The sequence below is a fragment of the Trachurus japonicus genome, chromosome 8, assembly GCF_045865225.1.
Source record: "Trachurus japonicus isolate A0001 chromosome 8, Traja_1.0".
In the NCBI taxonomy this organism is placed as follows: Eukaryota; Metazoa; Chordata; class Actinopteri; order Carangiformes; family Carangidae; genus Trachurus; species Trachurus japonicus.
This window is the reverse complement of record NC_140914.1, coordinates 14,389,875-14,410,005: the sequence shown is the minus strand read 5'-3', so window position 1 is coordinate 14,410,005 and position 20,131 is coordinate 14,389,875. Positions and strand designations below refer to the sequence as shown.

Here is a 20,131-nt window from a genome sequence, read left to right as displayed (position 1 = left end):
ATAGTTGATGAACGAATGTTGGCACAGGCCCTATGTTCATCATTGAATCACCTCTCAGTGATAAAGCGGGTTATTATATCGCCCCTATTGACTTTGCAGGCGGAATGATTGAAGGGTAGAGATAGAGCAGGCAGCGGGGGAACCAATTAGACAAAATTGGACAAAAGGCCTCAATTGATGATATGTTTGACTGACAGTGCTCACCCTTGGGTTGGTTTGTGTGTGAGAGCACATGTGTGTGCACGTATGCATGTGTTAAAGATCTGTGTGTCAATGCATGTGGACAGTTAGGGAGGTCTGGGAGGGAACTGTATATCTGCGCTCTGTGGGTAAGTGTGTGTGAGTGGTTGCTTTTTTTTTTTTTTTTTTTAAGTTTTCTTTGTTTGGACTCATGCCTGTTCAAATATGCAATCCTCCAGAAGAGACACTGCGAAGGTAATCACCTGAGATTAATTGTGCCATCCTGACAAATAGCGGTATAGGCAGTCCACGACTCCTCAGAAACCACCTCCTCATTTATTATTCAGCGGCGAGCTCTGCCATGTTGTAGCTGACGTGAAGACTTCTGCCCTCTGAGTTGCACGCTGTTGCTTGAGGAGCGGATTGGTGCGTGTCTGCGCTGCCTGCGGGCGGCTCCAGGAGCACGGCGGTGGTGCAAAAGCAGAGCACTGAGGGGAAATTGCAATAAAACTCTTCCCGTGAATGCTCGGCCAGTTCCAGAGCTGGTTACTGTGTGGCTGACTCTTATCAGAAATGAAGCGCCGAAGCTTTGCCGTGTGACAATGAGAGGCACTGACAGGACGCTCTGCATTTACCGCTTGTTTGCTCGCTTCGTGTCAGGCTGCGCTGACATTCACAGGCATTTGTGTACATGGGTGTTTGTGTGTTCGTATGAGTGTCTGTTGATTCAGTGAGAGCCACCACTCCTAATTGTCCAGGAGTGTGTCTGTTTATCCCGCTCTGATCGGGCAGATGCTGGCAGATACGAAGAGCCTAATCTGGCTGCGTGCTTAGCGTCAGCTCTCATTTAATGGGCCCCTCTCACACGTTCAAGACCATCAGCCCAACCAGCATTCAACAAAGCTCAAGACTGCCGGGTTACTGCTGTTACAAAAAGGATTAGAATTTGTTTCCTTAGATAGATGTGTGTTTTTCATGATGCACCCTCTTTCTTGTTCCCTGTATAGCTTAGTATAAGTACTATAAATGCAATCAATGAATCTAATGTGAGTGCAAAAGAGCAAACACAATTCTATAACAAGAAATAGATCTACACTATGTGCTAAATTTTAGATCTTATTGGCAGGAGCAGGTTGCAGAAAGTCTGACTTTGACTGTTGCTCTCAGATCCATATACTTTAAATACTGTATGTCCACATCAATCATACCGTTAGAGGCTCAGGTAACCTGTCTGTATAAAAACATGGTCCACTCAACATCCATTGACAAAACACAGACTGCAGACCTACAGCATCTCTCAAGATCAGCCTGACCCGTATTTATCTAGTGATTAAACTGACATTGAACTTTATAGAACTGCTCAAGTGATGCAGGAACGGACACTACACAACAGTCAGATTAGTTCTGAACTATCCCTTTAAGACAGTGTGGCACCTCGTAGATGGAAGTGCTCATAAAATTTGTTTTGCGCACGTCTTTTTAGACATAATTTATGAGTGTGTGTGTGTGTGTCTGTGCCAGTATACCCTCAGGATTTATTGACTTTTAGAAACAACTACTCACTGGTTTAATGATATGAGTGCGTCTGTGTGCTTGCTAATGTGTGTATTTTTGTGTGTGTGTGTGTGTGTGTGTGTGTGTGTGTGTTTAGGGGAAGATTTTTGTAAAGCACACCAGCTGACTAAGGTTGATTTTTTAATTGGGAGGCAAATTTGATTTAACCACATTCATCATCACCAAAAGCTGTTTGTGTCTTTAATAGGGTTAGGTAGAGGTTAGGGGAGTGTTTAGAGAATAAATGCACATTAATGCGAGTTTGCTTAACTGAGTGTGTGTGTGTGTGTGTGTGTGTGTGTGTGTGTGTATGTGTGCGCATAAATATTTCCATCAGTGCCATCACGCTGGAGAACACGCTGGTCATCCTGTCCACGGTTGCCCCTGACGCCGGCCGTTACTACGCCCAGGCCGTCAATGACAAGAACGGGGAGAATAAAACCAGTCTGCCCATCACACTATCAGTGGAGAGTAAGTACACACACACACACACACACACTCAGGTGCACATATTGTGTACACATACGGATCCAAGCAACAGATTTCATCACCCACTCAGAAAGACAGAGCTCACTGGCAGATTGTTTGTGTCAGGAGCAGATTGCATTAACAGGTTGTTGCAGATGAAAATGTAGCAGACAAAAAAAACAAAAAGTTATTTTTTTTCCTTGTAGCTTTTTCTTGATCACACACATTCATTCATTCAACGCAGCAGCCGCACAACAGGTGGCTCAGCCGAAGACAATAGAAACAGAGATAGCGCCCTCTACTGGTCTGCCCTCCTCCTCCTCCTCCTCCTCCTCCTCCTCCTCCTTCTTCTTCCTCTTCTCTGCCCAATAGATCTAATCATACCCATTAGGTACACCACAATAGCTGTCTGGTTCCTCAGAACTCTTTTAACCTCTGGCTCAAACCAGTGAATTACACTCATGAGGTGGAGGATTTTTTGTTTTTTTTTTTGGTTTTTCTTTTTTAGGTGGAGCTCCATCAGCACCTCTCCTGACTGACTGGGTGTACTCGGCCCATAAAGTTGACCTTCACTTTAATCGCTGGTCACTAAAAGCAGATTTATGAAAATGACACTGAGAGACAGGGTGGGGAATGATTAAACACACACGCACACACACACAGACACCCTCACAAACACATCACATTAGAAGGTTGGTCTCACTTATAAACAGGACATTTAACAACTTTGAATAAAGGTTGGCATCGCTCATGCAAGTATGGTTACATGAGGGATCATTAGTGTTTAACTGAACCCGATGCGTTTCCCCGTCCTCCCACCAATAGTCACCTGCTTTCATCTAAACAAAGTCACACAAATTGTCCCACCTACCTTTATGTACTTTCATCTAAACATACAGCATCTGTTTCCTTCCTACTATATAAACCAATTAGTGTAGTCACAAACTGTATTTTATAGCTTACTGGCTTTGAAGACGATATTTATGATAACATTGTATAGCACAAATGGTACATATCCTTTGGTTAAGGATATAACTGCATCCCCTGTGATTTTCTGTTGTTTATCTAGTGTGGGTTTTTGACTATTGTATGAGGATTTTTAACCTGTTTACCATGGAGCCGCTGGTTTTTTAATATCAGCTTCCCGCTCGCTCCAACATCTGCTCATCATATCGTTAATACCGTGTTTGCAATTCAGTGCTCAGTACGCATGACACAGCAATCTGCGGGGACCAGATATCACTGAATATCACTGAATCTGACCTTGCGGATCACACAACTGCTTTTTGCATCTGAAAGTCAATAAGGTTTTTTACAGCTGCATTTGTTCATTTTAGCAATTCTGCGGAGACAAGACGAGGGAAAAAAATATGCAGTGGAGGGAGCATCTTGTTCCAAAGGGAGCATACAAATGAGACCGAGCTGAATCTAATAGTAAAAAGCAGACTGACACCAGCTAATGCTCCGAGTGGGCAGACATTTTGCTCTTTGTTTTATTCTTCAGAGTGTGAAATACACTACAGTTGACTTGGGTTTACAATTGTCTTTGGACACAGACAGATGTAAACAATATGGTGATATTAGTGGGGAGAATTTGCAATGCAGGTCCCCGCCTTGTTTACTTTTCCCATTTAATTAGAAGATTACACACTTGAGGTATTCTCAACAATGAGAGCTTATGAACTGCAATACATTAATTAGTGTCAGCCAAGGAACCAATCATGTCCTCTGGAAAGTAAAATGAGTTCTTTGACACGTCAAATGGATTCGGTTGTGTCATTGGCACAAGTGGAAAAACATTTTCTGACAAATATTATGGAATTGAACTTAATATAACAAGTCTGTGGTTTTTATATAATTATGGAAATCTTCAAGACATGTCATGAATCCTTAATTGATATTAATGTGTTTCATGAGCTTGTTCTTCCTCTTTGTCTTCTGTCCCTCTTCCCTGTCTTTCTTCCTTTCTCCTTTTTTCTTTCTCCATTCCATCTTCCTCATTTCATCTTCCCTCTTTTTTTCTCATTCCTCATCTTTCTTCTCTCTTCCTTCCTACAACTTCTTTCTTCTTCGTTTTCTCCTTGTCCTTTTCTGTCTTCTCACTGTATTTGGTTTTGACTGAAATTTCTCGCTCTGTACTCATGATCCAGGGAGTACAATGTCTGGACCTGGACACGTCTTTCTTTTTCATCATCATCTTCTTCTTATTCTCCCTTGTCTTCTATCTCTTCTCCTTGTTTCACCCAATTCTAACATCCACCTCCAGGTCTGAGCCCTAAACCCTCCCAGTAAAGATAGAAACAGGAGTGGGACAAGACTTTGTGACATAACAAGACAGCTATACACAGTTCTGGCTGTGAATCACCACAGAGCTCTGTGTTTATTCTGTCAAGTGTGTCTTTTCTGTTGTAAGGGCGATGTTAGAGTTTCTTTCTCTCTTACTTGTTTGTCAACTCTTTTTCCTCAATCTCATTGATTTTTGTTTTTCCTCTGTGTTTATGGTCGTAGTGTACCAATTCTTATGCTTCAGGGCGATCCTTGGTAACCACAGTAACCATGTGTTTAATGTCGCAATGCTATGAAGTATGAGTAATTCCCTCGGGCTTGGTCTGCACTTCAAAGTCTGAGAGCGTGGCCACAGGGGTTGAGCCTTCTTCATCTTCATCTTCGTCTTCTTCTTCCTCTTTCTCCTCCTCCTCTGACTACATGTACTGTACTTCTTCACCACTAAATGTATCAAGATTTCAGAGACCATAAGACCCAAACCAATAAAACTTTCCACATAATCTCACCCTTTGATAAAGCTACAAAAAACATGCATCAGCTAAATACTGTAATCTTACATTTTAGCCAACAGCTTCTAACCCAAGTGGTTTAGCTTTTTTCCTCACAAATCCCTGGACTTCAGCAGATCGTTGCAGCCCATTTAATTTCTTCTTTTTCATTTTTTTTGACTCATCTGATGACTTGACAGCAAGCTGTTCTATATGGATTGATTGGCCCTCACTATGCTAATTAATAATAACATCAATAATACCCTGAAGATGATGCTTGTAGCACCATGATGAAATGGATTAGTAGGGATGTGCAGAGGAATTCTAAAACCTCTCAGTCGACAGCAGCATCATAAAATCTTCCTATTTACTGATTAATCAGTGGGTAAATCATCTATCTACATTTATTTATTACCCTCAAATGAAACATATCGCGTCTCTTTTGGAGGACAACTGCTGTTTGTCAGGAGGAATTATCTGTTTAATCTGTATGTAGGTTGCTTTGCGATTATTACACATGTTTTAACTAAAAACAGGTTCAATTCCTTCTTTGGATGTGCCGGCAAAATGTCAGCAACAGCTACATTTCCCTTCCATGCTATTTGTGCTTGAAGTTGTGCGATCATATCTAGATCTGCCCAGATTCACTACATTAACACACAGTTATCAAAACATAGTCTACTGAGAACATTTGTACTCTGTGTTTTCATTAAATCTAAGGCTTATGTTTCAGCCTTTTGTAGTGCCTTACATAACCTTGAGTGTGTGCTATGGGAGCCCAGTAAAGGTCTACTCTCACATGGTCAATTTTCAATATTTCATTTGATTTCTTGATGATAAATTATTCAACATATTGAAACTGTGTTTATAAAATAATGATGCAGCTGAAATCATGATTTCAAATCCAACAACTAGGGAGATGGAGTGTTGAATGAGTAAAAAAAAAAGGTCTGCTCCTACATTTAGGCATTATTAGTAGAGGTCTGGAGGAGGTGTTGCCACTGCACTGCTGAGATCCCACCAAAAAAAAAATCCTCCTCTGAAGGGTGTGATTTACAAAGACGAGGCACGGAACAACATCAGTGATAATAAAAACTTGATTAGGGACACTATTAACCTCTGAAAAAACTTCACAGACGCAGATGGACACACATGCCCCTCCCTCCCCTGACAAAAAAAAACAAACACACAGAGTACACACCGTCAACACGCAATCACTCAAACACATACAAGCGCACAGGCCCGTGCCCGTTACTCCTGGGAGGTGGGGGAAAATGAGATCAGATTCAGAGAGAGATCACTGATTGAGGGCAGTGAATCGATGGTTGGCTGGAGGCTCTGTGAAACCCGTGAGTGATGGTGCTGCATTTAATCGCCTTTTGTGTTTGTCTCAATTATGCTACATAATGGCTTCTAACACCTGGGCTAACACCGTGCTCAGGAAATGCTGTGTGCACTAGAAAGAGGATCTAAAGTAAAGACAGGGGTGTTAATAGTTGGGCGGTAGCGTGTTGGCTACCTGCTGGTGATGGTGACAGATTGTCAGTAGCCTCCATGTAAGGATGTAGTCATGCTCAGTTGGCTATATCAGGCCGACGCACAGGCTTAATCAGAGTGTCTGTATGTAGTTTATGGATTTTTTTTCTCCACTTTCTTTTTTCAATCTACTGTTGTGTGTTTGTGTTTGTTTGTGTTTGTGCGTGTGCGATAGATGTTGGAGGACCCGCCGACCCCATCGCCCCCTCTATCATCATCCCCCCGAAGAACACTAGTGTAACAGTGGGGAGGAACGAAGCTGTCATGGAGTGTGTGACCAATGCAAGGTAAAGTTATATTCAGAGGTTCACAGAGTCTGAGAAGAAAGAAGAAAAAATATAAATTAATAAAAAACACATGCAAATCTAGATGTTCTCTCGCCTTTGTGTTTCGTATTGTGTGATTTGAATGAATCCTGAAATCTTTTGTTTGAACATGATAAGGAAAGTGTTTTGTACATCATTCATTTTGTACCTTTCCTCCATTCTTCCCTTTGATTCCAGGCTTCACTCCTTTCTCCCTATCTCACAGAAAACCCAGCCCTGAATTCTGACTATTATCTCCAATTCAAAGACTTAATCAGAATGACAGATGTATCCCATTGCTCCCTCAATGCTGTGTAACCTTGAAACAGAATATGATTCTGTATTAAAAACCACACGTCTTATCTCTTGCTCCCTTTTTTTCCCTCTTTTGCAACACTTCCCTCCTGCAGACCGCTCGTCAAAATGGGCATCACTTGGAGGAAAGACGGAGCAGTGGTTAACACGGGGATTCGTGATTTTGGACGCAGGTTGGTCATCAGCTTGCCAGCGGTCAGCGACAGCGGCTACTACGAGTGTGAGGCTTCGCTCCGCAGTAGCAGCGTCCCCTCTGTCACTGCCGGGGCCTTCCTGCATGTACTGGGTAAATAACCCACACACAGCTCGCATTTTGAACCTTGCGCAGAGAAGCTGAGCCTAAATTATCCAAATACTGCATCAGCAGCCTAATTCAAGATGAGAGAGCATTTTGTTACCACTTTATATTTCAGTAATTGAGTTGATGTTGTTATCCAGAGTGGTGCAAATGCTCGTTCGCCAGAGAAGGGTTGACATAAAGAAAAAAAGCAGAGATGATTTGTGAGTTGTTTTTAAAGCCTTTAATAGAGCAATGTTTTATAACTCTGTTTCTTTTCTCCTTTTGAAACAGAGTTTCCTCTGTTTGTAAAAGAGCCACCGAGTCACATCAGTGCAGAGATGGAAAAGGTGGTGGACATCCCCTGTCAGGCACGAGGTTAGTGGTGTTTGTTTTGTGTGTGTTGGGGAAGGGGGTGGGGGTGTTACTGCATGTCCGAAAGTGCAAGAAAGCATGAAAAAAAAAAGAATACAAAGTACAAAAGGGTCACGGTGACAGGGGAATAAAAAAAAAAATCCTCTCCTCCCTCTGCAGGCACACCGCAGCCAGACATAGTGTGGTATAAAGATGCAGTGCCCATCAGCCCAGTGAAGATCCCCAGGTACAGGGTGTTGGTGGGAGGCAGTCTACAGATCAACGGTCTGCTGCCAGACGACACCGGGATGTTCCAGTGTTTTGCCCGCAATCTCGCAGGAGAGATCCAGACAAACACCTACCTAGCTGTTACCAGTACGTCCCTGTGAAATCCTTTTTCAAAGCTATCTGCACATCTAGCTGCTTAATTCTGCTCATCTTCCCGTCTCCGTTCCCTCCCCCTTTTTTTTCACTTTTTTTTTTTTATTCTTAAATCCTCTCCTCTGTTCTCAGCTCTAATCCTCTTTTCTCCTTCTCTCTCTCTCTGTCTCTCTCTCTCTCCGTCGTGCCTCCTACACCCATCTATCTATATATCTCTTTGCAGTGACAGATTTGTCACCGTGGATGCTCGGGCAATTATTGGCTATTTATGAATCAGAGAATGTGCGGGAGAAGCAGAGAGAGATGGAGGCGCCTTGTCAGGTTCTCAGAACTGTCCCTGAGAATGAGACCTGACAGCCGCCCCTTTTGTCAAGTCTATTAAGCTCTCAGCTGCCGTCTGCTTTATTAGGGAGAAGGCTGTTTATGTCTCTCATTATCACCTCTGTCTTACCTGATTTGGTTGTGTGTGTGTGTGTGCGTGTGTGTGTGTGTGTGTTGCTGACCCTCCTCCTCCTCTCAGGTATCGCTCCCAATATCACCGCTGGTCCCACTGACAGCGCCGTGATCGACGGCATGTCAGTCATTCTCCATTGTGAGACGTCAGGAGCTCCACGACCGGCTATCACCTGGCAGAAAGGTTTGTGAGTGCTAACAGCATGAGGATGTGGTAGCGGTAAAGAGGGAGGTGGTGGGGAAGGGGGGGTCTGACTTGCCAAAGTTAGATGGAAAGGGTTCAGAACATGCATTTTCTCCCAACAAGCTTTATTTCTTTACTTTTGCGAGCACCGCTCCCTGCTCTTTGTTTTCCCTGACACTTCTCCAATACCCTAATCTCTCTCTCTTTCTCTGCCCCTTCCCCACACACCATTTCCCCCCTTTGTCCTCATTCCCATACCATCAATCACTTCCGCCTCTCCACGCAGGTGAACGTGTCTTGGCCAGCGGTTCGGTCCAGCTGCCCAGGTTCACGCTGCTGGAGTCGGGCAGCCTGCTAATCAGTCCCTCCCACTTGTCAGACGCTGGCACCTACACCTGCATGGCCAGTAACTCCAGGGGCATCGATGAGGCTTCGTCTGATCTACTGGTCTGGGGTAAGGACAGTAGAAACTGAATACTTCATTCCAGTCCAATTGTATTTTATTTTATTTTATTTTACTTCTCTTGGTGGTTTTATTATGTTGTTGTCAGGCAATTCTATCTAATAGGTTTTTATTTCTGTTGTACAGCGCCTTGTAACTCATTTTTAAAAGGTGCTATATAAATTAAGTTATTATTATTCATCATCACTATCATTTATCTTTTCCTTACATTAGAATATATGAAAATAAAAGTGAGATCCTTGTTTTTTTCCTCTTTATTTTTAATCTGTGACATGTTTACTGATGAACGTAACTGGTTCCTGGAATTCAATGTCGAGATATTCTGACTATCGTCTAATGACTCATGCATGCACTCATTTACTGTGCATAAATTCACTTTAGCAGTCCTTGGAAGCCTTGCGAAATTCTCCACCCATTTGAAATACTGCATGATTCACTCCGATTCAGAAAGACATTCAGTGAAAGATGAGACCAAGTCATGCAGCTTCTCTTCAATCCGCTGTTCAAACACTGTCTCAGAATAACAACCTTGGTGTGTGTTTGTGTGTGTTGTGTGTGTGTGTGTGCAGCACGAACTCGCATCACCAAACCGCCACAAGACCAAAGTGTCATCAAAGGGACCAAGGCTGTTATGACCTGTGGTGTAACCCATGATCCCAGTGTTACTATCAGGTAATGATGACATCCACTTGTAATAGCAGTTTTTTTTGGGATGTGTGTGTGTGTTTGAAAATAAGAATACACGTGCTAATGTTAATAAACGCCAGAGATCACATTCATTTTTGTTGTTATGATCTCTTGATGCAAACGGAGCCTAGAAAACAAGCTTGAGTATCGATGTTGCACTTAATTAGCTTATGAAATCTGTGAGAGATCTTGTAGTGTTTATCCCTTGGTCGACCTCCTATGGGAAGATTTTGAAACTCTTAGAGTCAGATTGAGGAATTAGCCCATCGCTTTCCCTCGCTCTTCAGACAGTCTCGAGCATGATGGAGTGTGTGTACATGCATCTGTCTCGGAGGGACTGAAATGATGTCTATGGAGCCCGGTGATTAGAGTGCCTGTCACCTGTGGGCCCACGGCATTGATCAGATCGCGGGGTAAACAGATGAATATGTAAACAGAGTAATAACTTCAGACAGCGCCTTTAATTAAACGCAACACAGAGGAGATTAGCTGGAGAGCCTGAACAGTTGCAATTAATCACTGGAGCTCCATGCGTATGGGGATGTGTATGTAGATGGGTGCGGGCGGGCGGGCGAGCGGGGTGTGTGGGGGGGGCTTCCATATGTGCATAGAGAAGAGGTTGTGTACTGAATGTGTGACAGAGAGAGAGCGTTGGTTCTCAGAGTCTGAACACTTTGACATCAGGCTTTTCATCTGTGTCAACACCTTGTATGTTTCGCTCTATGAACTGACACAAAGCAAAAAGATTTACTGTCACAACACTCAGAGATAGAGTGTTAAAGTTAGAATGTGTTCAGATGAGTGTGTGTGTGTATGTGTGTGTGTGTGTGGGCAGATTACACTTCGTCACATAGGCTGTACGTACTTCCAGGTACGTATGGGAGAAGAGCGGCTCGGTGATTGACGTGAACACGTCACCCCGCCTGCGGCTGGATCTCGACGGGACCCTGCACATCTCCCAGACGTGGTCGGGCGACATCGGAACATATACCTGCAGGGTGACCTCAGTGGGTGGCAACGACTCCCGCAGCGCCCACCTCAGAGTCAGGTTTGTGTATTTGCATCATGTCTCCTCTGTCTTATCTTGCTCTCGTGTTTTTTTCCTCTCATTTATATCTGAGCAGGGCATGATGGATGGGTGTTTTCTCCACTGTTGTGGTTTATCACTGCTCTCTTCTCCAATCCCTCAACCCCCTCTCTAATATTTACAATGCAAGCCTCTCAGTTTGGCTGTTTAATTCTGTTATTTGCTACCTCCCTTGTCTGATTTTATTGGGCTTTATCACTTTGTCCCCTTCCCCCGTACACACATGCTCTCCTGCAGGCAACTGCCCCATGCTCCAGAAAATCCAATAGCAGTGTTGAGCATCTCAGAGAAGAGGGCCATCAACCTTACATGGGCCCAGGCCTTTGATGGAAATAGCCCACTCATCCGCTACATCCTGGAAGTCTCGGAAAACAGTGAGTGATTCAGTGTTCAACTTCAACTTCACCCTAAGAACCAGCGCCACCATCAAAAAAAAAAACCACAGCATCTTATTGTTTCTTCATTTTAAAGGCAATATTGTTACTTTAATATTCCTACCTGGAAGCACTCATTTGCTGCCTCTTATTATATTACATTTCCATTATGTTCCAAAATTGTCAGTAGCGTCCTCTCTTACCCTCTACAATGAGAAAACTCGATTGCCTTACTGTACCTGTGCACTTCCATACAAAAAGATTGAGGGAGCCAAATTGCGTTGATGTCCAAATCTCTTATCTTCCTTTCTCTTGATAAAATCAAAGAAGTGCGAATGCTTTCACCCATGGAGACCGAATCGTTCAACCATTTCTTCACTGAGGCTCAAGCAAACTGAGTAGATGACACACTCATTACGAGGAAAATGAATCCAAGGATGCAGATGGGATCTGTTTTTTTGGATAATTGAATTTAAATCTGATATTTCGGGGGAGGGAGTATACAAAATAAATGGGTTGTTTTTTCTATCAGCAGCCACAATATTATTACTGAAAATGAAACAATGTTGTGCAATAATGGTCGGGAATAACATGGAATTCAAATTTGACTAGTGCCGAGAAGGTTTTGCTGGAGAATGTTAATGCTCTGATCAGGTCATTTACTGTTCACTGGCTATTGCTCACAGCTCTGTGTTAATGTGTGTGTCTCCACAATCTCAGACGCCCCTTGGACGGTGCTGCTGGCCAACATTGAACCGGAGTCGACCGGGGTCACCGTCGGTGGCCTCATCCCAGCACGTTCCTACCAGTTCCGCCTGTGCGCCGTCAACGATGTGGGCAGGGGTCAGTTCAGCAAAGAGACTGACCGGTGGGTACAGCTGCTGTGCATTAAGTGAATACTAAAAAGGGCTGCTTGCTGTTGTATCTTTTTTCTTTTTTTTTCTTTTTTATTAGTGAACATTTAAACACATTAGACAGTTGCACAGACAGTTAGACATGTACAAAACCCTATGGAACAAAGGGCGATTACAGAACAAACAATGAAACCGAGACAGAACAAAGACAGAGATTGGAGGGTAGGATTACAAGATGGGGTGTTGGGCAGGCATATTGGGTATATTTGAAATAAAACAGAGAATTGATCAAGTAAAGGTAGTGTTTTGAGGGATCAGCTCTGGACAAATTGTATGAATGGTGACCAGGTTTTATTATAGTGGGTGATATTGTCTTTCATGGTAAATGTAAGTTTTTCCAAATTTGAATGTTCCGTTAGCAGATTGTACCAATGTTGTAGTGAAAGTTGTGTTCTGTCTTTCCAATTTCCAGTTGCTGTTGTATCTTAACATGCACACTGGCCATGAGAGTGGCGTTGTTGCATAGCTCTGGACCAACCCCGGTCCTCCCTTCTCCTTTTGGAAGTTCAATAGAAAAATCCCATGATTATTTCCTGTTAAGTCCACTTTTTCTTGGTCTCGGGAGAGAGTGAGAGATGAGCCCGGCTTCAGGATGGGCCTTTTTTATGATGAAACTGTGAATGAGCTGAAATTGCGCTTTGTGAAGACTTGATGGGTGCGCTGACCCAGCTTCATCTGTCTTTGCTGTACTTCATGAGAGTCTTGAAAGAGGCAGACGTTCACACAGACTCAAATCTCAAGTGAATTCTCTTGACTGGTTAAACGAAACGGCCATAATCACACAGTCATACACCCCACTCACTCACAGACACACACTCACACCCAAGCGTTCTTAGCTCATCACAATTCACCTGTACACACAACTCTCCGACCTTGACCGCATCAATGCAGCTCTTTTGCCGCTTTCATACCTGCAGCAAGCCATCACTACCCATCATGCACACTCATTCACAGGGATGAATTCTGTGTGAATGTGCCCAGACAAGAGTGCACCACGGGAGGGTGACTGAGCGTCAGTGAGAGTGCAGGGCTTTTCTGAGGCATCTCTCCGGCACACCTCTTTGATCCTAAACACTCTGCTTTATCTCCTCCAGAGCAGTGCTCCGGTGCACTGGGAAGAAATCAAGATGTCATCTTAAATTGACTTAAGGGAAAAGTCTGCCTGGATCTTTCTTTCTTGTTCTTTTATATCTTTCTTTCACCCGCACTGTCTCTCCATCGCGCTGCTCCATTTTAACCAAGGACTCTTTGATCCTCGTGCCACAGTGAGATGTCCCTCTGCGGACAGTATCGTAGAGAATCTGTTTTGGACAAAGACACAGCCACGTTTACCCCAACTTTTCTTTATGGTTTTGTGAGGGGGAAAAAAATAAAAGATACAAAAAGCTGGCTTTATTATGATTTGATGTCTATGATGAAATGGGATGGAAATATGCGAAACTCACGATAATTAATGCATAGCTTCACGCTTTGTCTCTTCCATCGCTCCTCTCCTTCCTTTTTCTCTCTTTTTCGCGCTGCACCAGACTAACTCTCCCCGAAGAGCCTCCCAGCGCCCCCCCACAGACAGTCATCGCTAGTGGCCGCACAAATCAGTCCATCATGATCCAGTGGCAGCCACCCCCGGAGAGCCACCAGAATGGTCCACTCCAGGGCTACATCATCAGGTGAGAGGAGCATGCCTGCCTAATTTCTTGCCTAATTTCCTCCCAGGGATAGGTGTCTGTCTGGGCCACCGCTATTCAGATGTGATAATAACTGTTATGTCAGCTCCTTTTCTTCCTCTCCATTTCGCTTCACTCCTGCTCACCGCCGCAATAGAATAATTGGTGCCAATTAAATACCTTCCTCTCTATTCATCTGTTGTCACCTCTCTTTTTGTAGCCATTTTATAATCGTTCTGCATGGCTTCTCTTCCACTGCTTCTCTTCCTCCTTCTCAATTTTTTCTGTCCAGAGGATATGGGTTCTTCTAATATATTTATATTTCTGTGTCTGCTGTTAGGTACTGTCTGTCTGGGCTGCCAGTGGACTGTCAGATGAAAAACATCACAAGCCCGGACCAGACCAGTCTCCTCCTGGAGGACCTCATCATCTGGACCAACTATGAGATCGAAGTGGCTGCCTATAACGGAGCGGGCAGGGGCACCTACAGCCACAAGGTCACTGAGTGGACGCTGCAAGGAGGTGAGCGACTTTATTTGGCTTTAAAAATTTCATTCACCACTTGCAGCCTCATGAATGGTAGCTTTGCTGATCGTCAGCCTGCGGCATGAAACTTGCGAGCGAGTTAATCCAATCATCTATTTTTTTAACGATCAAATGAAGAGGCCCGTTTTTCTCCACAGCGCGCTGGTTTTTAATCCTTTTCTAACCTTGAGAAAGGTGATTCACACACATAGTTAAGAAAACAGCAGTTTTTCCTCTCGCTCCCGTCTCAATCACAGCTCGGCAATTAGCACGGATTCCGACAGCCCAGCTTTTAAAAGGCACGGTCATGTAAGTGTTATTCGCCTCTCAGTACTGCTTATTTGTTTTTGTCAGGTTTTATGTGGTTAATTTCCCAGTAAGTGCAGCAGTACTCCAGAACAAATTGTGTGCAGACATGAGCCAATAGCTTAATCAGACTCTTTTTTTTTTTTTATTCTTTCCAAACGCTTACTTAGGTTTTTTTTTACATTTAGATTGATCACTTTCACTTTTGTTTTTCCTGAAGGCAGCTCTTTACAAAAAAAAGAAAAAAGAAAAAGCTTGGAGACATCTGTGGTCCTCTCTCAGCATAGGTTAAATTGGCTCCACACATACATTACCAGGTGATGATGTGCGTAACATTTGTGACATACGGCGCTGAAGGAAGCTGCCTCAGTCAATTCCTTTTCTCATTGTACATGCTGAGCAGTATAATTAGAACACATATCGTGAAGGTGCCTTGGTGTCACGCAGCTACGCACTGTATTTCCATCACGCTCACCGATTCTAGCACTTCATGTTCTTGGCCTCACTCCCTCTATTCAAACTCTTCAGAGGATGAAAGTCACATTTGTCACTGAAAAATTACACCGAGATCGATCCAAGATTATTTTCCGTGCCTTGTCAAAGTACATTTAGATATAGGATGTGAATCAGAAGAATTTTACAGTATGGCTCAACTTTTTCAACCACACATTAACAAATTCACTTTTTTTGTTTTTTTTTCATCAAGAACTACAGCCAAAGTTGGCTATAGCTAATACTGTAGGTTAGCATGTTGAAAGGTTAATCCATGTTTTTATTATAGGAAGATTAAATAATACTCTCTTTACTGGTTCCCCCCAAAAAGTAAATTCATAGATGACAGTTCAAAAATGCTGCTGCAAGACTTTCACAAACACAAGAAAGAGGATATCGTCCCTGGTTTAGATATGCTGCGCTGGCTTCCAGTTTGATTTTAAATTCCTTTAACTTGAATATAAAGCTCTGAAAGGCTTAACACTCACATATCTCAGAATCCCTGTCATGTTAAATCCACTCCATGAACAGAGATCCTTTACACCAGACTCACTAAATATTCTCAAGAGCACTCATAAGAAAACTGGGAGTGTTTCCATCTTCCTATTCGGCTCTACTCCCTGCTCAGATACAGTTATTACAGAGGGTGAATCAGCAGATATTTTGGTTGCATTAGATTTTACCAGTGTCGTATATTAGCCTATTACCTTGAAGTTAATTTATTTATATGGCTTTTTGTCGTGAGCAAGTCGAAAATACTTTACAGGAAATAGAGCACGAAGCATTTCTTATTCCTACCTGACCTAAGCTTTTAGTCTAGTCCTCCACATCACTCACACAAACACCAACTCTCTTTGTCCAATAGAGTAATATCCAGCAAATGTGAACTTCAGCAAAGCCAGGAAGAAGTTGCTGACATTAGTTTTTGTTTCTTAAAAGTCATTTGTCTTGATATGCTTTATCTGATTTTTTTCTCTCTATATCCTCCGGATTTATTGGCTCTTCTGGTTCATTTATATTACGAGCGCTGAGGAGGGCTGCGTGTGTGTTTGTGTAAAAACGTGGCTTCTATTTCTGTCGCTTTCATTTGGCTGGATGATTACAAAACACTTCAAATTGCTCGAAAAGTAATGGATTCTATTTGGCGTACAGTATTGTTGGAGACTTCAGCATGTTTTCCTGTATGATGTCGGATCAATCAGTCGATCAATTCTCCAGTGGGTCCAAATCAGAGTGTGCTGCATCTGCAAATAAACAAATGTAGACCGTTTGTAAAGGAGACGCAAGAGCAATGTTTTTAATTAGCAGCACTTTGAAAACCTGGAAGGTATGGCAAGCATCACCTTTTTTTTCCCCGCATCTCCATTTCCTTTGCGAAAAAATAAACAAATAAAAATTTCATCATCTGGTGAATAACGACAGCGAACAAGGCACTTGTGTTGTTTAGCTCAGCTCTCATTAATTGGATGTTCCCATCACTCACTCCATTAAAGGCACATGAGCAGATCATGATGTGCATTTAAATATTTTCCGACAGAATCCAGGATAGCACGGGGAAATGGCGACCAATTCTGCCCAATCAGCTTCATTAATGTGTGACTCCCTGGCTGTTTTCCGCTGTTACATCAGAATGGCATGCTCACTTCAAACAAAATGCTGCAGGGTTCACCTGGAAGTCGCCTGAGGCAACCGCTCTCACACCCGGTTTGATTGGCGTATTCTTACCTCCCCAAATGAGCCCCAAAAAAAAGAAAAGAGAGAGAAAAAAAAAAGCTCCAGCCCGATTCTCACACTCTAAACGAGGCTGGACTGAAATTGCTTGCAAGTTTTTTTTTTGTTTCTCATCCTTCCCTATCTCATCACTAGTGTCTCTTCACACCTCCAACCAATCCCTCTCCCCTCTGCTGTCTGCACTTCCCTCCACCTCCTTTCTCCCCCTCTCTATCTCTCTCATTTTTTCTCTCTCTCTCTTCTCTCCTCTCTCTGGATCAGTGCCCACTGTGCCACCAGGAAATGTACAAGCCGAGGCTGTCAACTCCACCACGGTGCGTTTTACCTGGAGTGCCCCGAGCCCTCAGTTTATCAATGGAATCAACCAGGGATATAAGGTGAGTCCCCCCTCCCCTCCCCTCCCCTCCCCTCTCTGTCAACTGGCGCACTCTAGTGGTCAGAGGCAGAAGAGCACTCTTCCATCAAAATCTCATTATAAGTAGTGGTCGTAACATTATGAAAGAAAGCAGAATTTTCTATGTGACTCATAAACTGAACAAATGTTCAGAGTTTTTTTTTTTTTTTCCTTTCCTTTTTTCTTTTATGTAACCAATTTTAATTTGAATCTCCACTTTATTAAATTCTGAGCCTTTAATGTGTCCATTTAAATCCTGCACCCTGCTGCATCATTCCCAGCTGTTGGCGTGGGAGCCCAGTCACGCGAACGAGGTCGCCATGGTTACGGTGCGTCCCAACTTCCAGGATAGCGTTCACGTCGGGTACATCTCCGGCCTCAGAAGGTTCACGGAGTACTACGCGTCGGTGCTGTGTTTCACTACCCCAGGAGACGGGCCCCGCAGCCTGGCTCAGCGGCTACGCACCCATGAGGATAGTAGGTGTCCCCATTCAGGGTGTTATATAGCATTTGCAGATAATTATGTGTCAGGCTGTTGTTCTCTTCATTTATTTCCTCTTTTTTTATTATCTTTTATAGCTCCTGGTGCTGTGGGACATCTTAGTTTCACTGACATCCTGGACACCTCACTAAAAGTCAGCTGGAAGGAGCCACAAGAGAAAAACGGCCTTCTCACAGGTGATCATTAAAGATAACTGCGAAATGTTAACATGTCATCTCTGATTTGCACAATCTTTTTGTCACCAAGGTATGTTCACCGGCTGTAGAAACATAGAACTATTTGGATTTTAACTTTATTTTTTTCCTTTTTTTCCTTTCCTTTTCCTTTTTTCCAGGCTACCGCATCTCCTGGGAGGAGTTCAACAGGACCAATACCCGGGTGACCCATTATTTGCCCAACCTGACTCAGGAATACAAGGTGACGGGGCTCACTGCCCTCACCACTTACACCATCCAGGTAGCAGCCATGACTTCCAAAGGCCAGGGCCAGCTGTCTGCTTCCACTATCTCCTCTGGGGTCCCACCAGGTCAGTGGTCAAATGAGAACATGAACTATTTAACCTTCACTGAATAAGCTACAGCAGTTTTTTTTTTAATTGTCTGTGTGCTGTGGAATTTATATAAAGCCATTTCTAACAACTGTGATGCCTTGGATGTCACTTTAATCTATCCTCTTCCACAGAGTTGCCCGGTCCTCCCACCAATTTAGCCATCTCCAACATCGGCGCTCGCTCTGTCACTCTGCAGTTTAAACCCGGTTACGATGGCAAGACATCCATTTCCCGCTGGCAGGTGGAGGCTCAGGTTAGACACCACATATTTATTTTAACATGATTACAACAGCTTGTTTTTGTCGTCTGATGTTTTAATATTGACAGAGGGGTTTAACTAGCATATTTGTTTCATTTGTTTGGCTGCTGATGTCACCCTATTTCTCTCCGTGTGTCTCAGATTGGGATAATAGGAGAGAATGAAGAATGGCTGTTGGTTCATCAGCTTGCTAATGAGCCTGATGCTCGATCACTGGAGGTCCTGGACCTAAACCCTTACACTTTATACAGGTGAGCATCCACCGGTTTGAACGTATGTTAATATGATATAATAAACCTAATATCACTTCATGTGGATGCTACAAAGTGCAGAATCCAATTTTGGACTAAATCTGTCACTTATCACCTTTATCTTTATCTTACTGTTCTTCTGAACATGTTGATTTGGTTACATTGTTTTCTTCAGTTCTTTACTCATGAATAGATCCTATTCTTTGTTACTGCAATGACCTAGTTTCCCTTTGGGTATGATTAAAGTTTCATCTAATCTAATCTACAGTAATCTAATCCCTTCTTCATATCACTACCACGATTAAACTCCTGCCTTTAGATGTTTCATCCACCACCTACTGGGTTTCTTTGCTCCAGGTTCCGGATGCGTCAAGTGAACATCGTGGGGACCAGTCCTCCCAGTCAGCCCTCCAGGAAGATCCAGACCCTGCAGGCCCCACCAGACATCGCCCCCGCCAATGTCACCCTGCGCACAGCCAGTGAGACCAGCCTGTGGCTCCGTTGGGTGGTAAATTCTCACGACTCTTTGCAGATTGAGTCTGACTCAGTGTCTATGAAGTTGGCTGGGTTTTATTGCATTATTATTAGATTTAAATATGCATGTCAGAGTTGTTCCTATTCAGACTATTGGAAATGTGCGCTGTTTTGGTTTGGCTTTGCATGCATATAAGCTATTTCAAATTGCTATCTCCTTTCTGTCCTTCTCATTGGAATGGTAGAAAATCATGTTGGGACAAGACAGAATTGGCAGAATGCCCTTGGATATTAATTGGATGCAACATTCATCAGATAAGCTTTGTGGAAATTTGATTCAGGCGATTTCATTTTGCCCATAAAAATCACAAAAATCTATTTAACTTATATTAAAAAGTTTGACATTAAATGATGACTTTCTGGTGTCAGTTGATTTAAAATTGCTTTTAAATCTCACGAGCAGCCCTTTTGTCACAAAACCTCAATTTAGAATTTAGAGCACTTTTTTTAACAGCTAATGTCACATTTCCCATCTCGCTTTAATCTGATGTCGTGCTCTCAGGGCTCTTATATGATGGATACAAGTGATGGCACTGATAACATTTTGGAAAGGTGCATGCACTCTGTCCTTCATTATCGCTGCTCTCAGCATCAGCATTTGGCCAATGAATTCTTTG

At 43.1% G+C, this 20,131-nt stretch overlaps 1 protein-coding gene across 8 annotated transcripts in view; it reads left to right on the top strand.

Moving 5' to 3' along the window:
- sdk2a (sidekick cell adhesion molecule 2a) overlaps positions 1-20,131 on the top strand; it is an 84,305-nt gene that overhangs the window by 49,262 nt on the left and 14,912 nt on the right. For all 8 annotated transcript variants that reach the window (XM_085784104.1, XM_085784100.1, XM_085784098.1 and 5 more), the window contains exons 5-24: positions 2,072-2,205; positions 6,688-6,799; positions 7,228-7,418; positions 7,704-7,787; positions 7,944-8,138; positions 8,665-8,781; positions 9,068-9,235; positions 9,814-9,916; positions 10,803-10,979; positions 11,256-11,392; positions 12,113-12,260; positions 13,833-13,973; positions 14,311-14,492; positions 17,286-17,401; positions 17,700-17,895; positions 17,998-18,096; positions 18,255-18,446; positions 18,602-18,723; positions 18,871-18,980; positions 19,338-19,488. In XM_085784104.1, coding sequence (XP_085640230.1) covers positions 2,072-2,205; positions 6,688-6,799; positions 7,228-7,418; positions 7,704-7,787; positions 7,944-8,138; positions 8,665-8,781; positions 9,068-9,235; positions 9,814-9,916; positions 10,803-10,979; positions 11,256-11,392; positions 12,113-12,260; positions 13,833-13,973; positions 14,311-14,492; positions 17,286-17,401; positions 17,700-17,895; positions 17,998-18,096; positions 18,255-18,446; positions 18,602-18,723; positions 18,871-18,980; positions 19,338-19,488 — 2,875 coding nt within the window. The remainder of the gene's footprint in view (positions 1-2,071; positions 2,206-6,687; positions 6,800-7,227; positions 7,419-7,703; positions 7,788-7,943; positions 8,139-8,664; positions 8,782-9,067; positions 9,236-9,813; positions 9,917-10,802; positions 10,980-11,255; positions 11,393-12,112; positions 12,261-13,832; positions 13,974-14,310; positions 14,493-17,285; positions 17,402-17,699; positions 17,896-17,997; positions 18,097-18,254; positions 18,447-18,601; positions 18,724-18,870; positions 18,981-19,337; positions 19,489-20,131) is intronic.